Below are 27,229 nucleotides of genomic sequence, written 5' to 3'. Positions count from 1 at the left end.
AAAAATTTAGAAAGAAGGCACTTACAGTATAGTCAAAACTTTAAACATGTGTAACATTCTTAGTCAATCTGTTTCTGGCAGTAATAATAGTTTTCACTCCAAGACAAAAACGTCATTTTGACAGTTTTTCTACTTAAAAATCTACAAGCTTGGAAATAATAATAAAAAAACAACATGATAGTAACAAACTTATTTTATTAACAAGAGTGGCTAACAAGGATATATGGGAGTGGACACTCCTAGATGGAACAGGGTCTCATTCTAGCCACGCACTTTCAAAATGTGCCCTTTCAGAAGGGTCTGCTCTGCACCCCCAGAGTGTCTTCAGTGTTTGTAGATAAAGCCTTTGGCTCACTTTGAAGTGGATGACAGAAAAATGTGTGAAATGAGCACATGCAACACAAAATGGCAATAAACCACAACACAACAAGTGAGCCCAGTTTTATAAGGACAGAAAGAAGATAAAGCAGAACAAAATCAAAAACACTTGTTTAAAGTTATATCAACCTTTGAAATTAATAAGCAAATACTGTAGGCCACAGCAACAAGCCATTTGAGTCACGTAATGCACCGGTGGGTGTGCTGCTGTTCTGAAACTGGGATGTTTTGTACAGAGTGACACATCCCTTCAGCCTCGAGTGTATCATCATGCTACGTTACAGCCCATCTTATGAAAGACGTCCTGCTACCCACCCTTACCATAATACAAAGGAGTATGTGAAGACGTGGGGGTCTTAAGAAGACGCAGATGTGGATATGCCTGAACCAAGACTTAAACATTTATATTTAGGTCAAAGCATTTTTCATCTGGCAGTTAAGCAATTTAAAACTGTAATATATTAAGATAAAAAATTCACAGCATCATTTAAAGCCCTTAAATATTTTATCCATTTAATTGCCAGCAGTATGTCTAAAAATTAATCTTAAAACATTACCATGTAAAAACCATTTGAATATAAGGTGTGAAGTCAGTCTTAAAAACAATAAATTAAATGAACAAAAAATTAAAATGAAAGGTTTACACTTCCTAATGGTAAGCTATGCTGGGATATCAACACTAGAGCCCCCTGCTGCACATCTTTGCTGGTCTGACATCCATCATATGCTGCATCTTATCTTATTACACATTAATGTAATAATCTGACATAAAACACAAAGATTATTTTTATGAATATGAATTCATTGAAGGGCAGTTATAAATGTGCTTACTGTTAGGGTATTCTGTTAATGGTGCTGGTTTAAAACTAACACAAAAGCGTTCTTCAACACATCCTGTCGTCTTCAGCTTTAATGGAGGCCAAGGTTATCTTCTCCTCTGGAGGTCACAGCCTCTCCTTTGGCACAAATGGAAGAAGTTATGCCACCGATGCTGTGACGATGCTTAATAAAATGATGAGGCCAACAACCGCACAGACAGCTATAAAAATCTTTTTCTGAAAATTGAAAGATTACATAATGGCATTCATTAAAAAAATAGTAAGAAATGCCAGCCAGAGAGTTTTAAATGAGTGGAACATTATAGACGTGAGGGCAATGGTTATACTGGCAGCATCCTTTTACAAACAGCTAGGAACTCCACTCTTTCCAAGTGCAACATTGCATGTATCATTTTCATTACATTTAGTATAATTAGTGTCATTAACAATTTTTGATATTGAGATTTTAATGTTCCACAATACCAAAGAAAATGTATCCAATTATGTATCAGGGATCTACTGGAGAACCATGCATACAGACTTTCCAGATCCTAAAGAATAATGTGTTGGTATCAGAGGGATGGGACAGTATTATTGACATACAAAGCAGATTTGTACAGCTTGAACAGACTGCCCCACTTCACACAATGGTTATTAGCTCTTGCCCAAGGCACTCAGTGCTGTCAGTTTCTGTCTTCATAGATGACATCGTTGAGAGACCAAACTCTGCTGTTGAATGGTTGGCTCATTTACTTAGATGGCTGGTTCTAACTCTAGTCTACAACCTCCAAAGATGCCAGTGGCTTTACTTCTCAACAAGTAATAACCTTTCAATGCACCCCATTCCACTTACACTTGCATTCCATGTTGGTCTTTATTTTAGTTTACTGGATAATTATGAGGGAGACACTGTGACACAGTGGGTAACACTGCTGCCTTGCAGCTCCATGAGCCGGGATTGGAATCCAAATAATAATAATAATAATTTTTTGCATTTATATAGTGCTTTTCTCACTACTCAAAGCGCTCAGCAATTGCAGGTTAAGGGCCTTGCTCAAGGGCCCAACAGGCCAAGCCACAGTCTGCATGGAGTCAGAATGAGCTCCTCGAGGCTGCCTGTGTTTCATCTCAGATGTCCTAAATGTACCGATTGCCTGGCTTGTGCCGGTGAATCCATCCCATCTAATTCTGGCAGGGCTGTCCTTACAGTCCTTAGAAAATGGATGGATTAAGGGATGCTTGTTAATTAATACTTGGGAAGTTAAATGTTTTCCTTTTCCTTAAAAAACCGACAAGCAACAGGGCAGCTAAATGTGATTTAATTCACTTCTGTGTATTCATCATAGAATAAAGTAGCTCCTTAAATTGAAGGATAAGTTTGGTATTTTTCAAGTCAGTTATTTCTTCCAAAACATTATGCATCTGCTATGTAACACAGATCCATTTACAAAGTCCATCACTTTCTGTAACTTTTAAAAAATCCCTTGCCTGCTTTAACATTGGAATTAACGGAGAACAGATAAAACCAAAAAATAAACTCCTTGACACTTACACAGTACATCCATTTTTCTAGCCGGAACAATTGTCGAGTATTGATGTATGTATATGTATCTTGCAGTTACACACATATGGTAAAAAAGCTCAAGCATGTCATTTTTAAACAAAAGACTCCAATATTATAGGATTCAGCCATTTTAAAAGTAAACCAGCCGTGCACACTCCCTCAGCACTTGTAATCTTCTGCAATAACCTTTCACTCCCCCAGGACATGGTCTCCTCTCAATGGACCAAATCATAGTAAAGAGTTTGTGCCGAGTGATCGGCTTTGTTTTATATTTATGTAAGAATGCACACAAGCAAATAGCAAATGCATTTTTACCTCAAGAAAAATAGTACCTGGGTCAGAAACATTGAAGGCATGTTTTCTTTTATTAAAACTCAAAGAGGACATGTAAGTTTCAGGCTTTTATTTTCTGGTGGTGCTTTGTGCTCCATTGTAAAGTGCCAGTGCAGGCAAGACATTAAACAAAATGTATGGACTTTGGAAGGCAAATTTGCATGGCAAATGCATATACATATCTTTAAAAAATACCATACGTATCCTTTAAGGCAAAGAAAAAAAAGCAAGATGAAAAAATGGTTACTGAGTGTTACAAAAACATGTCATGCTGTTTGCACATTGCTAGTAGGAATCTGTAAGGCATTAGAAATAAGAGGAAGACCAAGCTGTCTAATTAAATGGTGAATTCCATGGCATGAACTGCCTTCCAATGACCAGGGTGGTTGGAAAGAAAGCCTGCATGCCATATTGGACCACACGAGTCAGGTTAGGAACCACTCTGTTACTCTGGCACTGACAACGCTGAGGAGTGCTTTCAGCTGCATTGTTCTTTACAATAAATTGCACAGAAAAAAGTTACAACTCTATGAACTGAAGGCTCTTCCCATAATTACTTTGTACTACAGACAAATGAAATATTAAGATTTGTACACATTAAGGTACTGTACTGTTTAAATATATTTTTTCTGTAAATTACACTTGATCACACATTTTGGAAAGAGGTTAAAAAGCAAGTAAATGTGCTAGTAATGTTAATAATTACCTAGTGCAGGAAACGATCAGGAATTCACTTAATTCCCACTGACAGACCAATTATTATTGCAATTACAGCTAGAAGAACCAACACAGCTATGACAATTACAATTTGTTTCTGTCAGAGAAGAGAAAGCAACAGTTAAGTTACGTTACAGCCATTCAACACAAAGCAGCACTAAGTACATGTCTCAGCAAAGCAACAAAGCCATTTGTTTCAAAAGAATAAACATTATTAGCTAAAAACAAAATGCAATTAAAAATTAAAATGAAGGCTGAAGTTTTTATCAAGTCAGTTGTTATAAATATGGCTGTTAAACCATGAAAGGTAAAAAGGCAACATTTTAAAATGCAATATTAACAGTTCAAATTAGAAACACATCAATATTCCTCTTCACCCAGAACCCTCATTCGAAAGCAGAACCTGCTGCTCACAGCAGGCAACTGGGTCTAAATTGGGCATATCGGACTCACCCTGCGTGCTTTGCTCTGGTAAGTCACAGCTTTTTTAGTTTCTTCTTTGGCATGTTCCACATACTCGGCAGCATTTAACACGTGGTGTTCTATGCTATTAATCATTTCACCCTTGTGAAACAAACACATTCAAATAATATATTAATGAATTAGTAATATAAACCGGAAAATCTGATTTGAAAGCAGCTTCAAACCTAATTAATACATTATACTTTTTACTTAGTCATGTCAAGAAGCTTTACTATTACTATTCCAGATATTTCTCCAAAAATAAAAGTTTATACAAATCTTTGCAAAGTAGGCATACTTTCTGACAAACGACACAATTTAGTCATGAAAGATACTCATCATTTCAAATATTTTTTACATGTCTATTCACTTGACCTTCAATGAAGATAATTTCAACCCAATCAATGATGTTTACTGTCGTGGGCCTAAATGTTTCAAAATCTTATAACGTAACATTTTTCCAAATTCACTGCACAAAGTGGGTTTTTTTCTGTTTGCTGTCTCCCTTACATATAATAAAGTAAACTGCCTTAATGTAAACAGAATTGTTAACTGAATGTATAACATGGTTGCTGAATGGAAAGAAGTACTGCACTGACATGAAGGTACACATGTGGACTGCCCAATCAGCATTTACAAGCCTATTTAATGTCAGGACTTGACGTCATTCATTTTATATTACAGATGAGGAAAACAGTGCCTTCATTAACTTAAATGTCTTGAGAGTTATACCAATGTGTTCTCTGCTATGGTCACAAATTCACTTTTGTCTAACTGACAAAATAATTAAGTACCTGTCTGGAACAGAGCAAATATTTAATGTGTTGGTAAACTAAGTACTTTTCAGGCTACCTAACACATCACACTACTAGGATAAGGTGAGTAACACATGGTTTACATGGCAATTTAAAAATCAGGTTTCTGTAATAACTGGGTTATTAAGGTGCCTGTAAATACACAGTTACTGTCCAAGTGTGTCCAGGTTTACATGTTTCAGTCACATTACACTATCTGGAGAGACACACATGGCCACAACAAGCATCTTTCACTAGCATACTGCCACTGCTTCATCCTGCCCTTTCATTAACAGCTGCTTTTCAACTGCCAGGCCAAAGGCCAATGGCCCAAGGCTCAGGGTGGACATGAAACTGGTAACTTCTGGAACAAATTTTCCTGGAATGAAAAAGGTTAAGAAGCAATCAGGATGCTATAATTCCTCTGCTCTTGTTTGTTGTGTGACAGGAATATGGAGACTGGATAAATGCACAAAAATACTGGCTAGATTAAGTCAGCCTCCCATAGCAGAAATGCCTAAACTAAGAATGAAGCACACAGAAACCTGTCACAGTAAAACCACACAATATTACAGTTATGTGGCAACTCTAAATTGGACTCAAGTGACGAGTGTGCTCCCCAAGAAGTACTGACATCCCATCAAGGAATGTCTCCGGTCATGCACCATAGCTATTTATGATCCTGAGTAAGTCGATGTATGAGTAGTGAACAAGTATACAAAAAGGAGATATTTAATGAAGTTTAATGAACAACAAGTAAAATAAAGTAAACCAGGAAATTTCCAGTAGCCAGAAATGACAAACAGACAAATCAGCATGGCCAGACCAAAACCCCAGTCAACAATCAGAGCGCTCCACAGAGCGTGGGGGTCTCTACTGTGCTGTAGGGCATGTAATAAGATTTTGCCTTGCTGCGTGAAATATATTGAACACATATATATTGTTACATCATATATTGGGGGTGAAAGACTAAGACTGCACTATAACAGGGCTGTTTCGGTTTCCTCCCGACTCACACTCTTTGACAAGCCGTAAGAGCACACCTGAGTGACCTGAACTACTATGAAAAAATCTAACATTTATGTATTCTATCACAAAGAAATTTCAACAAAAATCATCAAAACATTTTGTGATTTTTATGTGTAAATGTATTTGAAACTAAAAAATACAAAATAGAGACACACATCATTCAGTGCAAACACCGCTCAGCTAATGAAGACTTATTTTAGTCACCATGATGGTATTCTCTGTAAGATCAAAAATTCCGATACCTGTGTTTCTACTAGTATAGCCATATCCATAAACATATCGTGCAGTTCCTTAATGCTTGATTCCAGTTTAATGATATCTTTATGCCTGGATTCAATCTCATTCAAGGCCTGACGAGTAATTTTTGAATCAGAGATAATCTGGAAAAGGAGAAAATGAAGGCAAACAAACGTTTTAACTTAAAATTAAAATAGAGCCCTAACAATTGTTAACAAACTCTCCTGTCGTTTGTCAAACTTCTGTTGTTCTTATATAAAGTTGGTCATTAATATTAATTCAATTTTTACACACAAAAAGAGCTAGTTAGTGCCCTGTTTTATATTACATTAAGAAATTCACAACAGAAAAATGATGTTTGCTTTCATGGAGATATAAATATGGAACTTACATCACAAGTAAATATTGCAGGATTTCCACTTTCAAGCATTTCTTCTAGCTCTTCATTTGAAGTTGCTCTTCCAGCTAGACAAATAAACACTCAAATTAGAAGAGAGACGAGCAAAAGTATAGGGTCATCGAAAAAGATCTCCAGGATTTCAAAATGTCAGTTTCTTTATATATGGAATAAAACTCATGTAAATCTTGTAAACCCCTTATATGATATGTAGTAAACCTGTAAATGTAATTTCATACCTTAATGGGTCTGTGAAGGGAGCACCATTTGTTGCTCAACAAACATTTCAAGGTCTACTCCTGTTCTGTGCAGGTACAATGAAGCACACCAGAAGAAAACGCTGCTGTAGCTTCAGTGACTCTCATGTGCAGGTGGTCCAAGTTTTTCACACAACCCCAAATGACAAAATCCACTGGTGTTATATATTGGCACATCTTCCATTTCAACAATTTGAGCACAGTGGGCTGACTCACATGGTTGAGCCTGTGCACCATCTTGTTGTAAAACATGAAACATTTCGTTTTAGGCCTTTATGCAGCCCACCATTATCACAAGACTGGAAGATGACCAAGTGTCTTCAGTTGTTAGTGGAATGCTTCCTGGAGTCAACACATTTACATTGATATCAACGTGCAACTAAAAATGTCAAAATTCAGCCCATCACTGCAACACTACAGTTTTCACAAGAAAGACGAGGATCAAAAAAAATCAATTTTATATGTTAGTACAGAAATTGTATTTGTATGGTTTCAGTTTATTCATGTATTAGGTATCGAAATCTGGAGTTCTTTTTCCATTACCCAGGTTATAAAACAATTTCAGTCATTTATAATATAATGACTTACTCTAGTAAAACTGAGTAATTATATTTTGGCCTACATAATTGCACATAGGTTCCCTGCAACATATGTCATACCCTTGTAAACTGTAGCACAGAGAGGTGCAGCATGCACAGCATCATTAAATGTGGGGCCACAGCCTAAAAAGAAGCATTTCATGCCCCGTGTCATGACTTTGACAAATGCACCAACATGTCAACATGGGGATCGCAAAAATCTGATATAATACATTAAATACACACATACTTGCAATTAATCAGAACTTTTAAATACATATTACACCTTACTTATCTCAAGTTGTCTCTGTATTCTTCCTTTACTTCTATCCCTGAATGAAATTTGAGTTTCGTTGTACTGCGTCATTACTTCCACAAACTTCTGAGACAGCACAGAATGCTGGAAATATTTATTAAACAAAGATATTTTAGAAAGGGAAAATTAAACATAAATAATATAAAACATCTTAAATAAAAAAAATGCTAAATTACCATCAATGTCTATTTTGAATATTCAGTATCTGTCTTAGAATGAATATAAAAGCAATGGATGACAGTATTCATTAAATTTTACTGCCCAATGTTATAAAGGCATTTGGAGGCCAGGCTGTTTTCCCAGCGATGGCGCCGCGCCCTCTGTCTGGGTTTTGCCTGCTCACATGTCATGCGAATTTCCTTCCATAGGTCAGACACATGCTGTTCGACTGATTACTGCCTTACGATTAGCCCAATGTAAATACTTGCTTGTACCCGTATCCAGTAATAGACTGGCATGTCATCTAGGTCAGGCTCTCTGCTAGGGTGCGCCTCAGCTAAAGAAGGCTTCTGGCTATCCTGTGATGCAGCATGTGTGAACAATGAAATTTTGAATTATAACCAAACGAAGACAGAACATACCTGTGTTTTTTGAATTCGAAGATCTACTGAAGTCAAGTTAACATTTTCCTGTTGAGTGAAGTTTTGCTCCATAGCTGGTTAATAAAATGAAATGATTTACATGTATTGAAATCTACAATAGTTATGCATTTTATTTAACATCCATCCATTATATCCTAACTACAGGGTCACGGGGGTCTGCTGGAGCCAATCCCAGCCAACACAGGGCGCAAGACAGGAAACAAACCCCAGGCAGGGTGCCAGCCCATCACAGGGCACACACACGGGATAATTTATAATCGCCAATGCACCTAACCTGCATGTCTTTGGACTGTGGGAGGAAACCCACGCAGACACGGGGAGAACATGCAAACTCCACACAGGGAGGACCTGGGAAGTGAACCCAGGTCTCCTAACTGCAAGGCAGCAGTGCTACCCACCGCACCGCCCTTATTTAACATCAATGTAAAATTGTTTTCAAAATTTCAAGAATATACATAATATTAAGTATTGTAGTCTGTTCATTTTCTAAGCCCCACTGCAAGATCACCGAGAGGCAAGTCTTCTTCCAAAACCATCAAGTGCAAGGCAGGCACATTCCTGCACAAACCGTAAATTTCTCGTACAATGTCTGTAAAGAGTCATCAGTTAAACCAACATGCAGTCTTTGAGACAAGATCCAAATGCGCATGAGGAGAATGTGCAAACTCCACAGAGACAGTGAGTAGGCCAAGAGCTCTGCAGCTGAGAGGCAACAGAGCCAGACACTGTCAACAGGAAATCCTTTGCATTTTGCTGCTTTACAGTAGTTGTGATGACTAAAAATGAAAAATATTGTTGTCAAATACAGATACAGTACATGAAGAAATTTGTTGAAATTGTTCTGGAGTGTAAAATCTATTTTTAAAGTTACTGATGGCTTATAGCAGTTTAACTACAGGGGCAATTTACATTGAAAGTTTTTCTCTCATATACAGTATATTCTTCCTGTACTACACCAGTAGTTTATAACATTAATGCATCTGTTTCAGACGATTTACTGCTTAATGGTAGCGGGAACAGAAAATGGTACCAATGCCACAGAATCAAAAGCAGTTTAATGTCACTTTAGAACTTGGGGGCAGGAAAGATTGCAGAGGTGTGTAAAGGATCAAAGACTTTGAGCAGAGCCATCCATTAAGGAGGACAGCTAGCCAGTCAAATGTGTGGAATATCACATGTCCCAGGGGCCCCCACCTGTAATTTCTACATAAATAATGGCCTGGCATAAAGACAAGAAGAAGAAACAAAGGAGCAGAATGACATTGGACGCGATCTCAGAGACATAGTTGAGACATGTCAGAGACAGAAAGAATGACCATTTTGTCAGCATGTTGGCAAATGTAACTTAAGCATCACACCAACCTCTAAATGAAAATGATGCCCAGGACAACATCCACCCTTGACATAAAAAACCTTATTGAAAATTACCTAAGATTACATCCTAACTTTTGCTATCTGTTTCATTTTCTATATAGTTTTCTTCTCTTCTCTATTGATATTATTATACTTTAATGAATGCCATGTTGCTTTTACATTTCTATACTTTGTCTTTATATCTTGAATAACTGAAGTAAATATTAGGGCACCTGGGGCCTCATGTATAACGCCGTGCGTAGAACTCGCACTATAACATGGCATAAGCACAAAAGCCGAAATGTGCTTATGCACAGAAAAATCCAGATGCAGGAATCTGTGCGTACTCCAGCTTCCACGTTCTTCCGCTACATAAATCCCGATCAGCGTGAAAAGTAACGCTCGTGCACGCGCTTTATGTAATGCCCCAACTCCTCCCAGAATTACGCCTCTTTGAATATGCAAAATAATAAAACGCCCTTAAGCTCAGCCTTCTGTGAAAAGACAATGGGAAAAGCATGGGGGAAAATATAACAATTTCAGCGAATACCAAGTGGAGGCAAAGGAAAAATATACTATTTGTTTAATTAAACCGTGGTATAATCAAGAAAAGGAAGTTGATCGAGTGACATAGCGTGTTGGAGAAACTTGAAAGCTCAGATATCAGTCACCGTGAAAAGGCGAGTCGTAGCCCACTGTCTGAGTGTCATACGAAAGCTTTTTAGGGTACAGAGAAAAAAAAGGCACACAGTGGGGAAAAAGGCACGAAATGTCAACTTCAATCTCGAAATTTCCACTTTAATCACGTAGTTTATTTTGTCATTAAAGTAGAACATCATAAACTTCATCTTAAAATCGTTTAATTAACCAGTTTCTCAAATCACATCGTAATTAAAGTAGCACGTTAAATGCTTTGTTTTGTATGTGATCTTCTATGTGCTCTGTGTGTGTGAATCACTACTTGTTTCTTAAACCAGCTCTCTTCCTCCAACTGGACACAGAATCCATTACATTCGTGATATTACAGCTCTCTGAATAACTAAAATACTGAGATGTATACGTGATATTTCTATGATGATATAGGAGTTAAAGCATATTATTAAACATGGGTTTCACTTCGATGAAATTATTTATTGCAGCAGTACTCAGGGGCGGTTCTAGGCTTGTGGTGGCCTTGGGCAGAAAAAGAATCGGTGGCTCCTTTGCCCGCCAATGTCAGTGAGGTAGCTTATGCACGGTGGTATTTGGAATACTATGGCTGTTCCCTGGACCATTATATTGTTATAAGTTAATTACAATCAGATGCATTACACCTATAAACAATATGCGGTTAGTTTCAGTGTATTTATAAAGCGGTGTCAGGAAAATAAAGAGTAACCACACAGGAACAGTAGCACTGCTTTGACGCTGGGTGCCGCCAGTCTGCAAAACCGAGCGGAGAACTTGCGCATGACAAGGCATGAGGTACCGAGGAAAAGTGCGTGGCTTTACGCCAAGTGAAGGTTTTATACATCGCGATTTGAACGTGGAAAAGTTCTTATGCAACATTTCTGTGCGTACGCACCGTTTATACATGAGGCCCCTGGTGTGGTACAATTGCTGTTTCTTGCCTAACCAAATGGGAGTTGAACCTCTTGTGTCTCTGGGAGTCCCATATGCCTGTTAGTGCTGGTGACAGCGAGTCCCTATGTGGAGTACTAAGGAGTGACAGGCTTAAGGCATGCCTCTTACATACTGTACGCTTGTGGTAAAGATCCTATGTGGGATATTACTGAGTGACTGGCAGTTGGGCATCACTTGTACATAATTTGTGACTAGGACCTCCCTTAATCTTAGGGTGCAGGAGCAGACCTGTCAAGTCTCACAAATTCCACACAATTACAGAACCTAACCTGTGATTCCACACAGTTTGTCCTTGTATTTCTTTTGTATTCTCTCTTCTGTTTATCACTTAATAATTACTTGTTACTTATAAGGAGGAATCCAACCTGCTAGTATAGAGCTCCTAGCACAGTCACTAAACTGGACTTAAGATGCACAATATGTTACAACAAAGCCTGGGCCTGTCAACGGACTAAAAATGATGCAATGTAAAAATAAGGACTATAGGATTGTTTAATCTGCCATTTAGTTACTGAATTAAAAGATGGAAGAAAAGCAAACTTAGTAGGAAAGAGATGCAATCAAGCAGGTCATGTTCCAAAAATAAGGAGCTAGTATTAAGAATTATATTATTATTCTCCTACTAGAAACCCAACAACGTCTTCAATAACTTTATGCCAGGAAATAAAAATGTCCACAGATGTATTTATTTTTTCTTATGCTGGCAAACTGTTGGCTGCAATACAGATTAATAAAATAAAGATACTTTTGATCTCAAACAGCAGTAAGAAACCCCCTCCTTAGACAACAATATCATTGTCTTGAAACTTTTGGTCAGATGTAAAAACACTGAATGTTAACTAAATGAAGCAACATCAAAAAAAAAAGGCTGAACAACACAACACCAGTTGCTCTACTTTTGCAGATTTCATCTGAAATAATAGCAATGTGAAGATGTCTCAATAATTTAACATTCCCACTCCTGCTTAATCCAGTTGAGGGTTACATGTGCAACTTTCGTGGCAGTATTGAGAATAAGGCATGAAGATGGACCCTGCCACAGAATCTGAGCCCAGAACTAGATCTGGGTAGATACACTATTCATTAAAAAGGGAAAATCACATGCATACAGCAGCAGAAACATAAAATAACAAGGATGCAGACTCACAGGATCAATAATACAGCCAATTAATCAATAAATAAATGGATACTGTACACAAATTTCAATTGCTGGATCTAAAAAACAGCAGTGCTAACTGCTGTGCCACTGTGTCACCTGAAATCATTATTTATTCCAAAATTCAACCTGCTACAGAGTTATGTTTCTTTTAAAGGAGTTACACACGATTAAGAAACTTACATTTTAACTTTGATCTCACTTTATTGGCCTTCTTCTTGATTTCATTATTTAGTTGCTCAAGTTCCTGTTTAGTTTCTACAAAGATAAAACAAATTCAAAAATGCAATACAAAGGACTTAACTCAAAAATATTAAATTCAGAAAAAGACCAGGTTATCTAAATTATACAATACACCGTGCAGTCTTAGATTACAGAAAAATATTTGTACATTTAGTAACAGTGACATATTAACTGGATCACAGTGAATGGAGTTTCCTTTTCCTGTAGGTTACCATATCTTTGTCTGTGTGTTGTTATCTAATAGTTTTGTCGTTTACCTTAATTGCACATGATCAGGTGAATTATGGGATAATTCCGTTTACCTAAATCTTGACCTTGTCACATGCCAGAACTAGAGGTGAGTGCAACCTACTGTATATTACATAATACACTGCTGACAAAAGAAGACAGTTGCACCAATATTTTTTTCCAGATGAACCGGAAGGCAGCATTGCTTCATTTATGTTAAGAAATAATATGGCAAGTACTGGGCAAACAAATAAATAAATAAATAGATGAGGAAAAAAAAAAATAAACAAACTTTTAAACCCTTAAAAAAACAAGCAAAGTGGCAGACGTGTGAGCTCTGTTTGTTTTTAATATAGTCACCACACTGACTACTTATACTTTTAAATGTCTTAAAAAGGTGTTTTAAGTGCAGGGGCCATTATCTTATTGGCAATCTACCGACTAAAGACTTGCATTGCTCCACAAATGGAAGCGACACACACCCATAACAAGTTAAGACACCAGAGGCCCTTCATGAGCATTTGATTAGAACATACTACTACAATAAGTGAGCTGGTCACGCTCAAATGTCTTCTTATAGTCTGCTACAAATCTGTGCTGAAGCTATCTACAGATAAACTGTTTGCAGGAATGTATGAGTAAGGGTTATGGAAGCGTAGACTTCCTAAAATCAAACAGCGTGGAGCCCCCAAGATATGATATCTTGCTTAATATGCATACAAGACAAAGTACGCCACAATCTCACATTTAGAATTAATGGTCACAACACCAGCACACTCAAATTTCTTTGTTAAGGCCACCTTCACTAGTTCATAGGTTTAGGAGACAGTAAAACCAATCATAGAACAAGTTCTTCATTTTCAAAATGAAACATCTGTAAATGTTGCACACGCAGCATGAGGTCTTTGAGCTACATTATTTGTATGAAAATGTGCTGTACAAATAAATGTTGTTGTTGTCGTTGTTGTTCGAATCCCCGTCACTGCCAAAAGAGATCCTACTCTGCTGGGCCCTTGAGCAAGACCTTTAACCTTCAATTGCTCCAGGACGCTGTACAATGGCTGACCCTGCGATCTGACCCCAAGGGGTATGCGAATACTAACAAATTCCTAATACGAGAAACTGTATAAGGCGAAATAAAGAACAAAAAAAAAATCCCCACAAGTCATCCAGCCCAGTAAATGTACTGTTAAGAGGCTCCTGACCTGATTATTGAATCCACCGCTACACGATCAGGAATTTATTGCACACAACTTCCAAACAAAAGATGCCTGAGCAGCCAATAACGTCTGCATTCCGTGGCTGGGGTGTGTGCCACTCTCGTCTATGGTATCATTAGCTGTCTCAGTCATTTGTAGTTTGCACAGGCAGACTGGAACACTTAACGTTATGTAACAAGCAGAAAATCACTTCAACCAACACCAGCCTGCTCAATCAAATGATGCAATACAATTGAGGGCGCTCAATCAATGGATGTTATTCAAATGTCATTTTAGAACAGAATGTTTAAAGATTTTTTTTAAAGAATTTTTCATATATTTAAACATAGTCTGTTTAGTGTTTAAAAAAATAAAACCAATCTTTACTGTACTTTCACTTGATGTCAAAGGCAGACTAGGAGCTGGTGGTGTACACCACGGCTGAAGCCACTTGGTCGCTTTATACCCAATTCTCGTTTCATGTTTAGGTTTCAGGTTCAGGTGGCTAACTGGTGAGCATGTTTGGCTCTATATGGACGTGCACATGTGTGTATGCAGGACTCCTGGGTAGTTCTGTGCTCCTGGAGCGGGAGCTGAACAATGCCAAGAGGGTTTATGGAAAAAGATGAAGCCATTTCCACAGATTGTATGCTTATATTCATTTTTAACTATTAAATAATTAACAATTAGCCATGGTAACTATTGCAGACTGGTGATGGAAATATTTTAAAAATACTTGCTCTTTCTTGACCTGCATGTACCTTCAGTGCCTTTCTGCGTATCCGTATGTGTCTAAACATCTCTTCACCAGCATTGCCGCTCTTGTTCCCATTCCTGTAATGTCTACTTCTCTGACTGTCATTATTTTCGATGCGCTTTTCTCGCCTCCGGTCTGGTTTCATACTAGCCATCTTTGAAAGTGAATCGCTCTGCGTGTCCCAGATGCCTTTAATCCTCCATAAATGTCTCACGCTCACACTTCCTCTTTCATCACGTCACCAAATTTCAAGTGGACCAATTAGAGTGCTCAGAGGGACTGGACACACAGATACTAGTGTTTTATTATGTAATAGATAAAAAAAAATATATGTCCACGTTGTTCCCAGAACCTGAAAGGCTGATTTATGGTAAATGAAATGCTTTTTCTGAGTAGAATTTAAATGCAAAAATTGCTTTCTGTTCAAAGAAAATGTAATGACAGTGGTAACAGTGTTGTTATGAGTATGGAGTACCACACAATTCTTCCCCACATGCTACATGTTGCCTACTGGTGCAAAAAAAAAAAATGACAAGGATTGCTCACATCAATTGTTCACATGCCAACGCAAACAGAAATGTGAGTGATTTGTGAAACTTTGTCAGCAGAAGTTTTACAGAAATCCTTCCCACAGAACATTTCCTCCCCAGGCTTTCCTGTCTAATGACATTTGCCCAGATGTAATGCTTCCCAGAACAGTATTTTATTATTGCATAAAAAGCAAAATAACTGGTAAATATATTGCACTACATTTAATAAAATATAAAATAAGGTAAAGCAACAATAGGACTACTTGATAAATAGTTCAGGAATATGCATACTGCTTTGACTTTACTGTAAACTACAAAAAGTGGGATTTTATTTACAGATAACATCCACTTTGCAAACTAGGATGATGGGTTGCTTAAGCCTGTCCCAGGAACACTGGCAGGAACAAACCCCAGATGGTGCACCAATTCCTCTGAGGGCAGAGGGGCCACTACATTACAAGTCAGATTTGAAGAACAAAGGGGTCAAACTGTACTTATGGTAGTTGGGGCGCAAGTTTATAGTGTTGTGAAAAACTACGTAAACCCTTGAATTGGTGTGTGTTCTTCAACATATCTGCATGTCTGGATGTCTTAATAATATTGAGAGAAACATATCGGGAATTGACAATGGCAAGCAGGTTAGGAACACTTGCAGTTACCTGCCCCTTTAAGGGTAAATCATAAGGTAGGTATAATGTGCAATCTGCTGAACAGTTAAGAGTGAACTCCTGACTTGTGATGACAATGTTTATGACTATCTATCCATCCATCCATCCTTTATCCAACCCGCTATATCCTAACTAAAGAGTCACGGGGGTCTGCTGGAGCCAATCCTAGCCAACACAGGGTGCAAGGCAGGAAACAAACCCCGAGCAGGGTGCCAGCCCACTGCAGTGTTTATGGCTAGACAAGTGGAAGGTGGGAATATAACTTGGAGATACCCTATTTGACTCTAGCAGTAGCCTTGAGTGAGGGTCATCACAGGAGGATATCCAATGCCAGACTGGATAAAGTGTAAAAGCCCAAAGGTATAGCTCAATATCCAGCAAGGAAACTCCACTTCACCTTTGCCTCAGATCAATATGGAGTGTGTTATAGCAGATCTTCTTTTGTTTCACATCAAGATAGGTAAAAGTGACCTTACATTGGATCTGTACTTAATGCAGTGCTTCCACTTTCTGCCCCCATTAAACACAACTAAGACGGAGAACCATATTCATTTTAATAGCCAAGCTAGATCTGAAAGACTGAAGGCCTAAATGACCAAGAAGTCAAGTCTGGCGATAATTAAGAGTAATTGTGTTTACAGTGAAGAGATGTCAATACCTAAGTACTTAATTGAAATACCTAAAGGGATGTTGAGGTGAAAGAAACACACTTTACAAATCACATTTAGAGGTAAAAGAGCCGATTCAGACCAGCTTATTTTGTAACCTGAAAGACACAGAAATTAAATAACTGTGCAAAGTGTGGGAGAGTAGTTGGGGGATTATCCAGGAAGAGTAGAAGATCATCTGTATACAGTTTTGTTTTATGATGGGAGCCACACATTGAGATTTGGGCGATTAATTTGTGACTTCTCAAGGCAACTGGGTTGAAGGGAAAGATTCAGGAGTAATGGGGAAACCTGGCACCTCTGAAAATTTGGCAAGGACAACAAATATTCAAATTAATAAGAACCACGGCCATGTGATCATGCTGATGAAACCCAACCAGGTTCAATGCCTGCCACAGAAATCCCCACTTCATCTGGTTGAAGGCTTTTTCTGTAACAGGATTCAAAAACACAGCCAGATGAAATGGAGATGGGGCAGCAGCTAATATTTGTCCAGAATGTTAGACATTGTCAAGTGTATGGTGAACTATAATAAAACCAGTCTGATCTGGATGGATCAGCATATGAATAACAGATTGTAGTTGCCTCAAAAGCTTAGAGAACAATTTAGTTTCAACATTCATTAAAGGAATTGGGCAATAATTGTATATACTCCATGGGGTCATTTCCCTGTTTTAGTAGGCAAGTGATTAACGCTGAGTTTACAAAATATTTCATTTTCTTTTGGGTAAGAACAGCACTTAAAATCTGCAGATATACATGCCTGAGAGAACTCCAAAAGGAAGATGGTAGCCACAGTATACACATTTTCTTTTAATACAATACAATTTATTTTTTTATAGCCCAAAATCACACAAGGAGTGCCGCAATGGGCTTTAACAGGCCCTGCCTCTTGACAGCCCCCCAGTCTCGACTTTCTAAGAAGACAAAGAAAAACTGCCAAAAAAAACCCAGAAGGGAAAAAAATGGAAGAAACCTTAGGAAAGGCAGTTCAAACAGAGACCCCTTTCCAGGTAGGTTGGGCATGCAGTGGGTGTCAAAAAGAGAAAGGGGGGTCAATAGAGTACAATACACAGAACAGAACAAATCCTCAATACAGTATAAAGAAAGTAATGCGTTGTGTGCCCTGAAGTGGTCCCTTAACATGTAACTACAGTTATAAAGCTTGCTTCTTACTGAAACAAATAGATTGAAATGGAACAGCTGATATGTTGCAGTTCTTCTTTTAAAAATATGCTTAGAGAGTCGTTAAAGTGCGGCAGATCAATGTTCTTTCCAGCACTCCAGCTACCAGGCCAGACTGTGGCTTACAGAAAACCTAAATTGGATAAAATGGGTTCTGGACAAGTATGGATTAATGCTAGGAAAAGAGTAACTGTAACTTTAAGAATGGTGTCACACACTGCACCACTGTGTAAAGAAGCTTCTGTGAGCTGTGCCCTTCACTCTTAGCCCGTACCAGACACGACTCAGATCTCAGAACAATACTTAACATCTCATGTGTCAAGCCATCAGTACGAAAGCTAAAAGATATGTTATGTTATAGGGATTATTGGCATATTACTATTGGACATCCAAGATGTATTTCGTTAGAAGGAAGCCAGTGCTCTTATTTTCAAAATTACATTTTTTATCACTTAAAACATTTATAACTTTTTTCAAAGCAAAATAGAAGTTTATTTTTATTACCCGTTAAATGAAATTAATAAGCATGCTCTACTCATTTTGAGCCCTCGTTTCTTTGGGTTGAGGTTCAGAAGCCAGCTGAGGTCAGGCACTGCCACAAGCTTATCTGCTTTACAGCCAACACTTACTTTCTTCAGGATTTGGTGCAGACAGGATGTTACTGTGCTTCTTTTTCACCTCATCAATATCACCTGCTATTTTTGCGATAATGCTTCGAATCTCTTCAACCTTCAAAGGATAATATGACAAACAAAAATTCATCATTTAGGATGGAGACCTCTTTTGTAAAAATATTTCTTAAAATATGGCTTATATGACTTACATTCTGAAAGAATTCATCCATAAAATTGTCTTTTTCCACGGTAACAGCAACTTCTTCATCGTCATGTTTGCTACACTGCATGAGAAAAAAAAAAAGGATCCTCCTCATATATCTATCTATACATTCTATTAAATACACTATGTGTGGCCTGTGGGGGTGCTCTTCCAGTCCCCCAAAGTAAAAAAGAAAATGCCAAGGCAATTAAACATATAAGTGAAGAAAGGTTTTATTACAAATGAAGAAAGAAGGACACACGGCTTCGGAAGAAAAACACAACAAATAAGACACATAAATGAAAAGACCCTCTAGACCTCCCCCTGTGTACACCTTTTACTTGTCTGTCGTCTTCTGACATCTGTCGTCTTTACACATGACATATATAGCAGAATAAATAAAATCTGTAAAGAAAGCACATTATAAAGCTAAGATCTTAAATGGTGGAACAGAACGTGGAAAAATAACATCTTTTCTGGAAACTAGTGCTGTGGAATGGAGACGCTGACTTGTTAAAGGAGTGAATTTTAAGGCACACCTCACAAATACAAGACTAAAACCAGTGTGCTTAAACTCTTTCATGGAATAAACATATTCTTGACATGGTATGAGAGTTTCATGATGATAGCACAGTTTTCCTTTTTCTAGATACAGATTTCTCTAAATTGTAAAGCCTAACTGGTTAGCTAAGGCAACATGACCATTATTTTCAATTTTTACCAAAAGCAGAGAGTGGCAAAAAATTCTGATTCTTAGTTACTGATACTTTATTAATATTTTCACATAAATGTATGTTGGCCACAGAGATTCTCAATCAAGACTTTGTGAGGCCAGCCCCTCAGTATGTAGGTAAACAACATAAATCTGTTATAAATGAAATCTAAACAATCATCAATAGCATAATACAGTTCAGGGTCTCAAGGGTCAGAGGCAAAAACCAGTCGGTGATGGGGCCCTTGACCACTTCAAGGCACATGAAGACATACACTTACAGTTTCACCTAATGTTATGTTACACTGATAATAAAGATCTGTTTGGTGAACGACTGACTGGTTTCTTCTCATATCCCAAAGATGTGTGTTTTATATTAATTCAGGCAGCGTGACTTTAAATTGGTGCCAGGTGACTGACTGTGGGTGTTGGAGTGTGTGTGTGTGTGTGTCTTTGTGCCAAGTGGGCACTGTAATGTGTCCCAGTCTGATAATCTGCCACCAATTACTTGGGAGGGGGAAACAAAAGGCCATATTGTTTTCATGCTATAATTTGTCATTATGGCCTTTTCTGACCAGCACACAGAGCTATTGGAAGCATTCAAAATTATGCTTTGAGTGAATGAATCTAACAGGAACATGGAGGAAAAAAAATTAAAACATAAAAGCAGTTAGTCTGTTTTTATTTGCCCATCCACTGATGCAAATCCAGAGCCTTCTTAATCCATATACACTACTATTCTGAAAACAACGGGCACAAGGCAGGAAATAATCCTGGACAAGCCAGCCCAGGAAACACTCAAACCTGCACCCACCCATTTTTACAATGAATTGAACAGAGTATGCATGCTAAACAGACTTAATCCAAGTTATATATGCTTATTTTTTAAATTCAACAAAATTTATTCTTAAAAGTTCATTATTCCAAATAAAGAGTTTAGGTGTCTGTGTCTTGACCAGTTCCTATGTCTCTGTCTTTCCAACAGATGGTGCACCATAAACATTAACACTGCTTTTACGAATCCTACATCAAATAGCATATAAAAGACACATATGCATTGCATTCCTCATTTCACATTAGCACAGCTTTAACAAGTTCCGTACCAAATGGCCAACAACAGAGACATGCATTCTGCAATGCAAACGTTAATGCTGAGATCTATGTTAATTACTTAGACTTAAATCTTAGGCAGTTAGCATAGCTCATCTGCCTTAACAAGAGGATAAGTGTGTGTGTGTCTGTCTGTATGTCCATTTGGTTGCTATGTCCCTCCAAAACATGGCGCATCACAAACATTTTTAGTAATAAAATGCATTGCATTTGCCACTGCAATAAATGCCACATCACAAACATTAACACTGCTTTTACAGATCCCATACCAAATGGCATATAACAGACACATATGCATTGCGTTTGTCATTGCAACAAATGGCGCATCACAAATACTAATGCTGCTTTTACGTATCCAGTTCTAAATGGCATGTAACAGAGACATGCTTGTTGCACTTCAAACATTAAACACTGAGGTGTATGTTAATTAGTCGATTTCAGCCCATCTTAACCTGCAATTGCTTTGTCCTGGGTATGATTTTAACCTAAATCCAGCCCTGCAGGTAGGCCCTCCAACCTGTAGCAACGTGCTATATCAGCACATGCTCTTAACCTCCTCCTCCTCAGACAGCTAGCTCAGCTAGTAATTAAATAAAATCTAAAATGAACTTCAGCAAAACTAGAAGTAAGTATAACATTGAATATAAAAATCAATGCCAGATGACACATCTCAAAATTATCAAACTTTCTGGCTAACAAGATCCTTCTCTTGACGTGGCTCTAAAATCCGTACTGACCCCTACTCTCTCTTCTGTTTCTTTTTCCGGTTTCTTTGTGGTGGTGGCCTGTGCCACCTCCACCTACTCAAAGCTTCATGATGCTCCAACATTGATGGATGGATTAAAAAGCAGAAGTCTACGTGACCATCATCATCATCAAGTCCTTCCGTGAGAACCCTAAATCCAAAGAGGACTGTTTCATTTATGTTAGGTAGAATGCCCAGAGGGGACTGGGCGGTGTCATGGTCTGGACTCCCTACAGATTTTATTTTTTTCTCCAACCGTCTGGAGTTTTTATTTTGTTTTTTCTGTCCCCCCTGGCCATTGGACCTTACTCTTATTCTATGTTAATTAATGTTGACTTATTTTGTTTTCTTATTGTGTCTTTTATTGTTCTATTCTTTATTGTGTAAAGCACTTTGAGCTACTGTTTGTATGAAAATGTGCTATAGAAATAAATGTTGTTGTTGCTGTATGGCTCAGCAGCAGACAAGTTCCTTTGAACATTCTTTTAAATGTATTTTAATTGCACATTTAATTTGCTGGGTCCGGTCTTCTTTCCAGAAACTGCTCGTGTCCATCAACTGAGAATTGTTAAGGGAGTTGGAGAGTGTGTTAGTATGTCATGTTATGTTATTCCAACTAGCCAAGTGAGTTCCATCCATCCATTTTCTAACCCGCCGAATCCAAATACAGGGTCACGGGGGGTCTGCTGGAGCCAATCCCAGCCAACACAGGGCACAAGGCAGGAACCAATCCTGGGCAGGGTGCCAATTCACCACAGGACACACACAAACACACCCACACGCCAAGCACACACTAGGGCCAATTTAGAATCGCCAATCCACCTAACCTGCATGTCTTTGGATTGTGGGAGGAAACCGGAGCGCCCGGAGGAAACCCACGCAGACACGGGGAGAACATGCAAACTCCAGCCAAGTGAGTTGATTGGCCCTATTATGGACTGTGTCCACTCCATGGTATCAAGGACGCTGGAATCAGAGATGGGATTGTGTTTTATTTTGTAGGCATGAGTTGAGAGATACAAGCCTGACAACAAATCATCCACTTCTTGTGTCATAATTATAACAAATGTTTTCACCAATTTTTTTGTAGTAACTAATGTTTGTAGTAAACATCTCATTGCCACCTTAAACATAGACGACAGTGCTATTCCCCAACAGTCAATATTTTCATATTTGAAACATGGTATGGCGCTCGTGTCAAACTGGTTCGAGTGTTTAAAGAGAGAACTTGCGAGACTACACAAAACCTTCGCCTCGGGGGGCGGCAGCCTATCCGTTTGTCTCCGAATTCGAACTCACGGGATGGGGTGATGAAAAACCCAAGAATCGATCAAAAGGCGATCACGGGGGTCGCGCCCAATTGCGTTGTCAAGACGAGTTCTTTTTCTGTTAACGGATTCCAACTGATGAGCTTTTATTGCACACAACATGTGAGGCTCCTGGGAGTAAAAACCAAAGGTGCGATTTGTAAAATGGGTAAGAAGTGTACACCGTGGTGAAAGTGAATAAACGATCAAAGCAGCCCGAAAACCTTCAGCTTTTTAAAAACATACACGGCTAACTTTTCTGCAAGCACATGGTGAATTTTTCATTAAACGAAGGTAGCATAAAGTCCATTTAATGAAGCCTCTCCTGACCCCTAGTGAAAGTGTCCCAACAACAGTAACTAAATACATGTACCCCACCTTATTATATTCTCAGAATAATAAATAAAAAGGTACTTACGGCTGTTAGATCGGCCAGGCGGTCCCTCATTACACCAAAGCGAGCGATGAAACCCAACAAACCATGTAATTCACGGCCTTGACGACTGCCTTCCCAAAAGGCGCGGAAGCGACTACTTTAATTTTACTTCATGCACAACAAACTTCTCATTTGTTAAGTCCCCTCGGGCTGAGTCGTCCTGGTCAATTGAGTAACTGGGAGAGAAGAAAGACAGCCTCTAAAGAAGAGAGGATAAACCCGCTGCACACCCGTTGTCCTGCCGCGAGGAGGCGACGTCAGTTGACAGCTCGAGCCGAGGATGAGAAGGGCGGGGTAAAGAGTGAGGGAACCAAAGGGCAGTGGCAGCGCCGCGCGACTCTTTGGTCTTGTCACACCAACCTGATGGTGTTTCTCTGCTGGGAAATCGTTGGGAAAGAAACAAAACGTCCAAAGGCCGACGTCGCCGTGGTCGTCCAGGTTTTACAACTTCCAGCAGCCTGCAATAAAAATGATAAATGCCAAGCATTATCTCAGCCACTTGGAGGCCCGAGAAGACACTGTTGATATGTAACCATGGAAACGCCGGGTGCGCGCATTATAGTAGCGGACTGCACTTGTCAGCAAACTGGGACTGTCTGACACGGCACACCGGCAACTATGTTTTATTAATATTATTTTGAAAGAAGTGATATATATTTGTGAAACAAGTAATTAACAGGCATAAGATGTTGTCTTGTGTGTTTCTACACTGTCTTGGTTTATATTTATGGCTGTAATAGCCACGAAGGTATTAGCAACCAAATTGTATGGCAATACAAGTATTTAGTCCAGTATGCACACAACGGGAGAAGTGATTCTCTTAAAAAATTGAAATATGAAGTGAGTGTCTGTTCTAAACACTAATTTCTTTTATAATTCATGTATTAACCCTGTGTCACTTTGAACACCAGAGGCATGTTTCTGATTAAAATGTTTTGAATAACAGTGTTGCCAATATCTATCTATTACACTGTATAGTGCCTTTCCTATCTATCTATCTATCTATCTATCTATCTATCTATCTATCTATCTATCTATCTATCTTATAGTGCTTTTCCTTACTATCTATCTATCTATTGATCTATTATATAGTACCTTTCCTTTCTATCTATTATATAGTGCCTTTCCTTTCTATCTATCTATTAGTGCCTTTCCTTTCTATCTATCTGTCTATCTATTATATAGTGCCTTTCCTTTCTATCTATCTATCTATCTCCCACACCGTGCTCTGCTGCAATGTCATTCCATGCTCCTTCTGCCTGCTGGTGCACTCAGTGGAGTTGGGCGGGCAGGCTTTGTCATGCTGGAAGGACATACTGGTAAATGCATGCAAGAATGGAACTGCTGGATGCTATGCCCTTTACAATCACCAGATGTAAATGAGCCCTGAACCTGATAGCACCTGACAGCACCGTGTCCATGAAACGTCCTGTATGTCACAGGCATATACTGTACATGATGGATGTAGCTGCTCACCATGTCTCTGCTCAACATATATGGGACCTTCATGTCTTTCCAGGCTGAATCTGCTTTCATCACTGAAGACACACCACTATTTTGCCCTCCAATCAACCCAGTTGAGGCTACATTGCAGGCACGTGTCACATTTAATGACAAGTGAGTAGCAGTCAAGCTGGGGGAATATGTGACCACAGAAGACAACTGCATATGGTGTGTTAGCAGCTCTGAAGCACGGCACTGTGTCCATTTAGCCTGCCAAAGCCTCCCTGCTTTTTGATACACTGGTTTATATGCATCCATATGTTTGGGCCAACTAAACTCTAGCTGTGGACACTCTCCTCTTCCTATCAATGCAAACACAGATGTAGTGCAGACGCCTCCTATTAAATTTTGTTTGTGATTTGTTCCTGCTTCATGAAGACCTCTATTCCCATAAACTGATTCAATGGTAAAGAATGTCATCAACCAAGCGTGAAGACCCCTTCACAGAGTACTGTACAGCTCTATAACCCAGTGAGCACCACCTATTGAGAGCAGTGATGTGACTTTCAGTGTTCTGCATTGCTATGGGGTGCTCCTTGGAACTTGGAGTACAAACATGTCATGCCCTCTGCCTTTACTATAAGGTATTATTCCACACCAGTCTGTTTCTTGGTTTTGTGGTGTATTTGTAATGGGAAAGTACAAGAAAAACAGAAGAAAAACTCCTGAATATGGAGTTAAAGATGACCACTAGCCATGCCCTCTGGGGGATTACAACATGAGGCTGAAAACAGTACGAGACAGGACATTGGATCAGTGCAAAAGTATCATTAGGGGGCAATCATCATTGTTTGACGGAGAGTGGAAGTCAGTGCAGGAATTCAGTTGCCATATTAACTGGATGACCACCAAACTCACCCTTTATAGACACAGGACATGTTTTGTTATTAAAGAGCTCAAAATGTAATATTGCCATCTCGCCTAAGGGTTCTACAAGCGGGACATGTTGTAGACCAACTTGGGAGAGTTAAAAAGAGCATCGTGTGACTTTCACAAAATGAGATTCATACATTCATAGAATCCCCCTGAAGTTGTTTTTATTATTTTTAATAAAAACACTTGGCATTCTCTCAGCTAAACTAAGAGGGAAAATAATTTCTTCCATAGTTATCAGCCTTAACATTTTCTTGTTGGGGCTAGATATAATGTTAACATTTGTTTTAAGAAATCATTAAAACAAATACAGTTCCCCTGTGAAGCACAAGGGTTCAGGTTCAGTTGGCTACTTACCACTTCCAAGCAGGTGCAGAGTGAAGATGGTGAACTGACTGGCCACGTTTTTTGAATACTCGGAACATACCAAATGCTGATCTCCCCCGAGGATAAATGGTGTGCTGAACTCTGATGTTTTGTCAGTTTGTTCAGTAATGGAGGCATCTTAGTCAGATGCCATACGGGTTGACATATGGGTCTACCTTGCGCTCATCTCAGATAAAGGCACCTGCTAGTTGTTCCCAGGACACTCGTGTCATGAAAATGTCCCACCAGTATTTAGATACCGACTCAGTGCCTTAAACAAATGTCCAGAATATCCAACCTTAGAAAGGGTGGCACACGACTACAAAACTGATCACTGACGTCTGGCCAAATATGTGGTGTTTATTATATAGAATATGCAATAAATGACATCCTATAACAATTCACCACTCTAATTCAGGTCAGACAGGCCATTTCTCTAAAGTCAATCCGCTCCACCATTAAATCTACTGACAATGAAGTGCCTTAATATGCACAAACACCAATCAAACTTGTTCTTTCTAAAGCTTACAATCACATCCAAAGTTATCAAGTCTTCGTATAAAACCCACATGAACAATTGTATGTAGTCTTATCCACACTCCTTTTCTATGGAGAAACTACATAATAGGAGAAAACCTCAGGGAAGAAGTCTAGTTCCAAAGCCAGATTACTCTCCTTGGCCTGGTTATTTTCTGTCACCTACAGAAGCTTCCAGTCCTTTCTTCTTTGTGAAGATATGTTCCATGTACCGAAGAGCCGAGCATCTAGTATGCTTTGTTCTCTCCCATCACCTGACAGCGCCAAACCAGATCCTTACACTTGACATTACCAGCTGGGAGGACAGATTGACTTGGATCACCTGACAACTGGCTGCCTGTTGATGAATATAAACCTCAGGCCTTGTGTGCTCCACTTCACTTACCATCATTAGATTTGCATTTTCTACTCCTCTTTTTCCTACTGTCAGTTTACCAAGAGCAAAAGACAAAAAAATCTTACCTTTGAGAATCACTGCAGCACCCCAACTACCATTACGTGTTCTGTCAGAAAGGTACAGACACATGGGCCTAGAAGAAGTTGAAGTTTTTATTTCATTTGGTGACCACATATTAGCCTTTAACAGCTACAAGTTTGTGCTTTGAGGAATATGCACCCATTCAAAGTATTTTAAACTGATAATGATGTGTTGGTGGTCTTACATACAAGGGGTTCCCCAAAAATAACCGTTTTTTTACTTACTGAAACTTTAGTCCCTTTCAAAGTACTCTC

General features: G+C 38.8%; 1 protein-coding gene across 3 annotated transcripts; it reads right to left on the bottom strand.

The window, feature by feature from the left end:
- Positions 1-23,717, bottom strand: stx2b (syntaxin 2b). 3 transcript variants are annotated; one of them, XM_039772053.1, is made up of 10 exons: positions 23,201-23,706; positions 18,916-18,990; positions 18,722-18,821; positions 12,798-12,872; positions 8,462-8,535; positions 7,856-7,964; positions 6,724-6,797; positions 6,338-6,475; positions 4,264-4,374; positions 1-1,433 (listed from the first exon to the last, which is right to left on the bottom strand). In XM_039772053.1, exons 1-10 carry the CDS (start codon positions 23,228-23,230, stop codon positions 1,356-1,358), a joined length of 864 nt encoding a protein of 287 aa, XP_039627987.1. In that variant the 5' UTR covers positions 23,231-23,706; the 3' UTR covers positions 1-1,355. The 3 variants fall into 3 exon arrangements, with proteins under 3 accessions (XP_039627987.1, XP_039627986.1, XP_039627988.1); XM_039772052.1 differs by lacking the exon at positions 1-1,433 and adding an exon at positions 3,800-3,907 and having other exon boundaries at positions 23,201-23,717; XM_039772054.1 differs by lacking the exons at positions 1-1,433; positions 18,722-18,821; positions 18,916-18,990; positions 23,201-23,706 and adding exons at positions 3,800-3,907; positions 18,597-18,715.
- Positions 23,718-27,229: the final 3,512 nt, after the last annotated feature.

The sequence above is a fragment of the Polypterus senegalus genome, chromosome 12 (assembly GCF_016835505.1).
Source record: "Polypterus senegalus isolate Bchr_013 chromosome 12, ASM1683550v1, whole genome shotgun sequence".
NCBI lineage: Eukaryota > Metazoa > Chordata > Cladistia > Polypteriformes > Polypteridae > Polypterus > Polypterus senegalus.
The sequence above is the reverse complement of the archived record's forward strand: the minus strand, read 5'-3'. Positions and strand labels throughout refer to the sequence as shown.

What these genes read in the sequence shown, in the direction of transcription:
- stx2b (XM_039772052.1), bottom strand. Translation starts at nt 23,230, where the DNA reads ATGAGGGACCGCCTGGCCGATCTAACAGCC. An exon ending in TGGATGAATTCTTTCAGAAT is followed by an intron (nt 18,822 to 18,915) that starts GTAAGTCATATA and finishes TATCCTTTGAAG; the next exon opens with GTTGAAGAGATTCGAAGCAT. An exon ending in AGTGAGATCAAAGTTAAAAT is followed by an intron (nt 8,536 to 12,797) that starts GTAAGTTTCTTA and finishes TTTATTAACCAG; the next exon opens with CTATGGAGCAAAACTTCACT.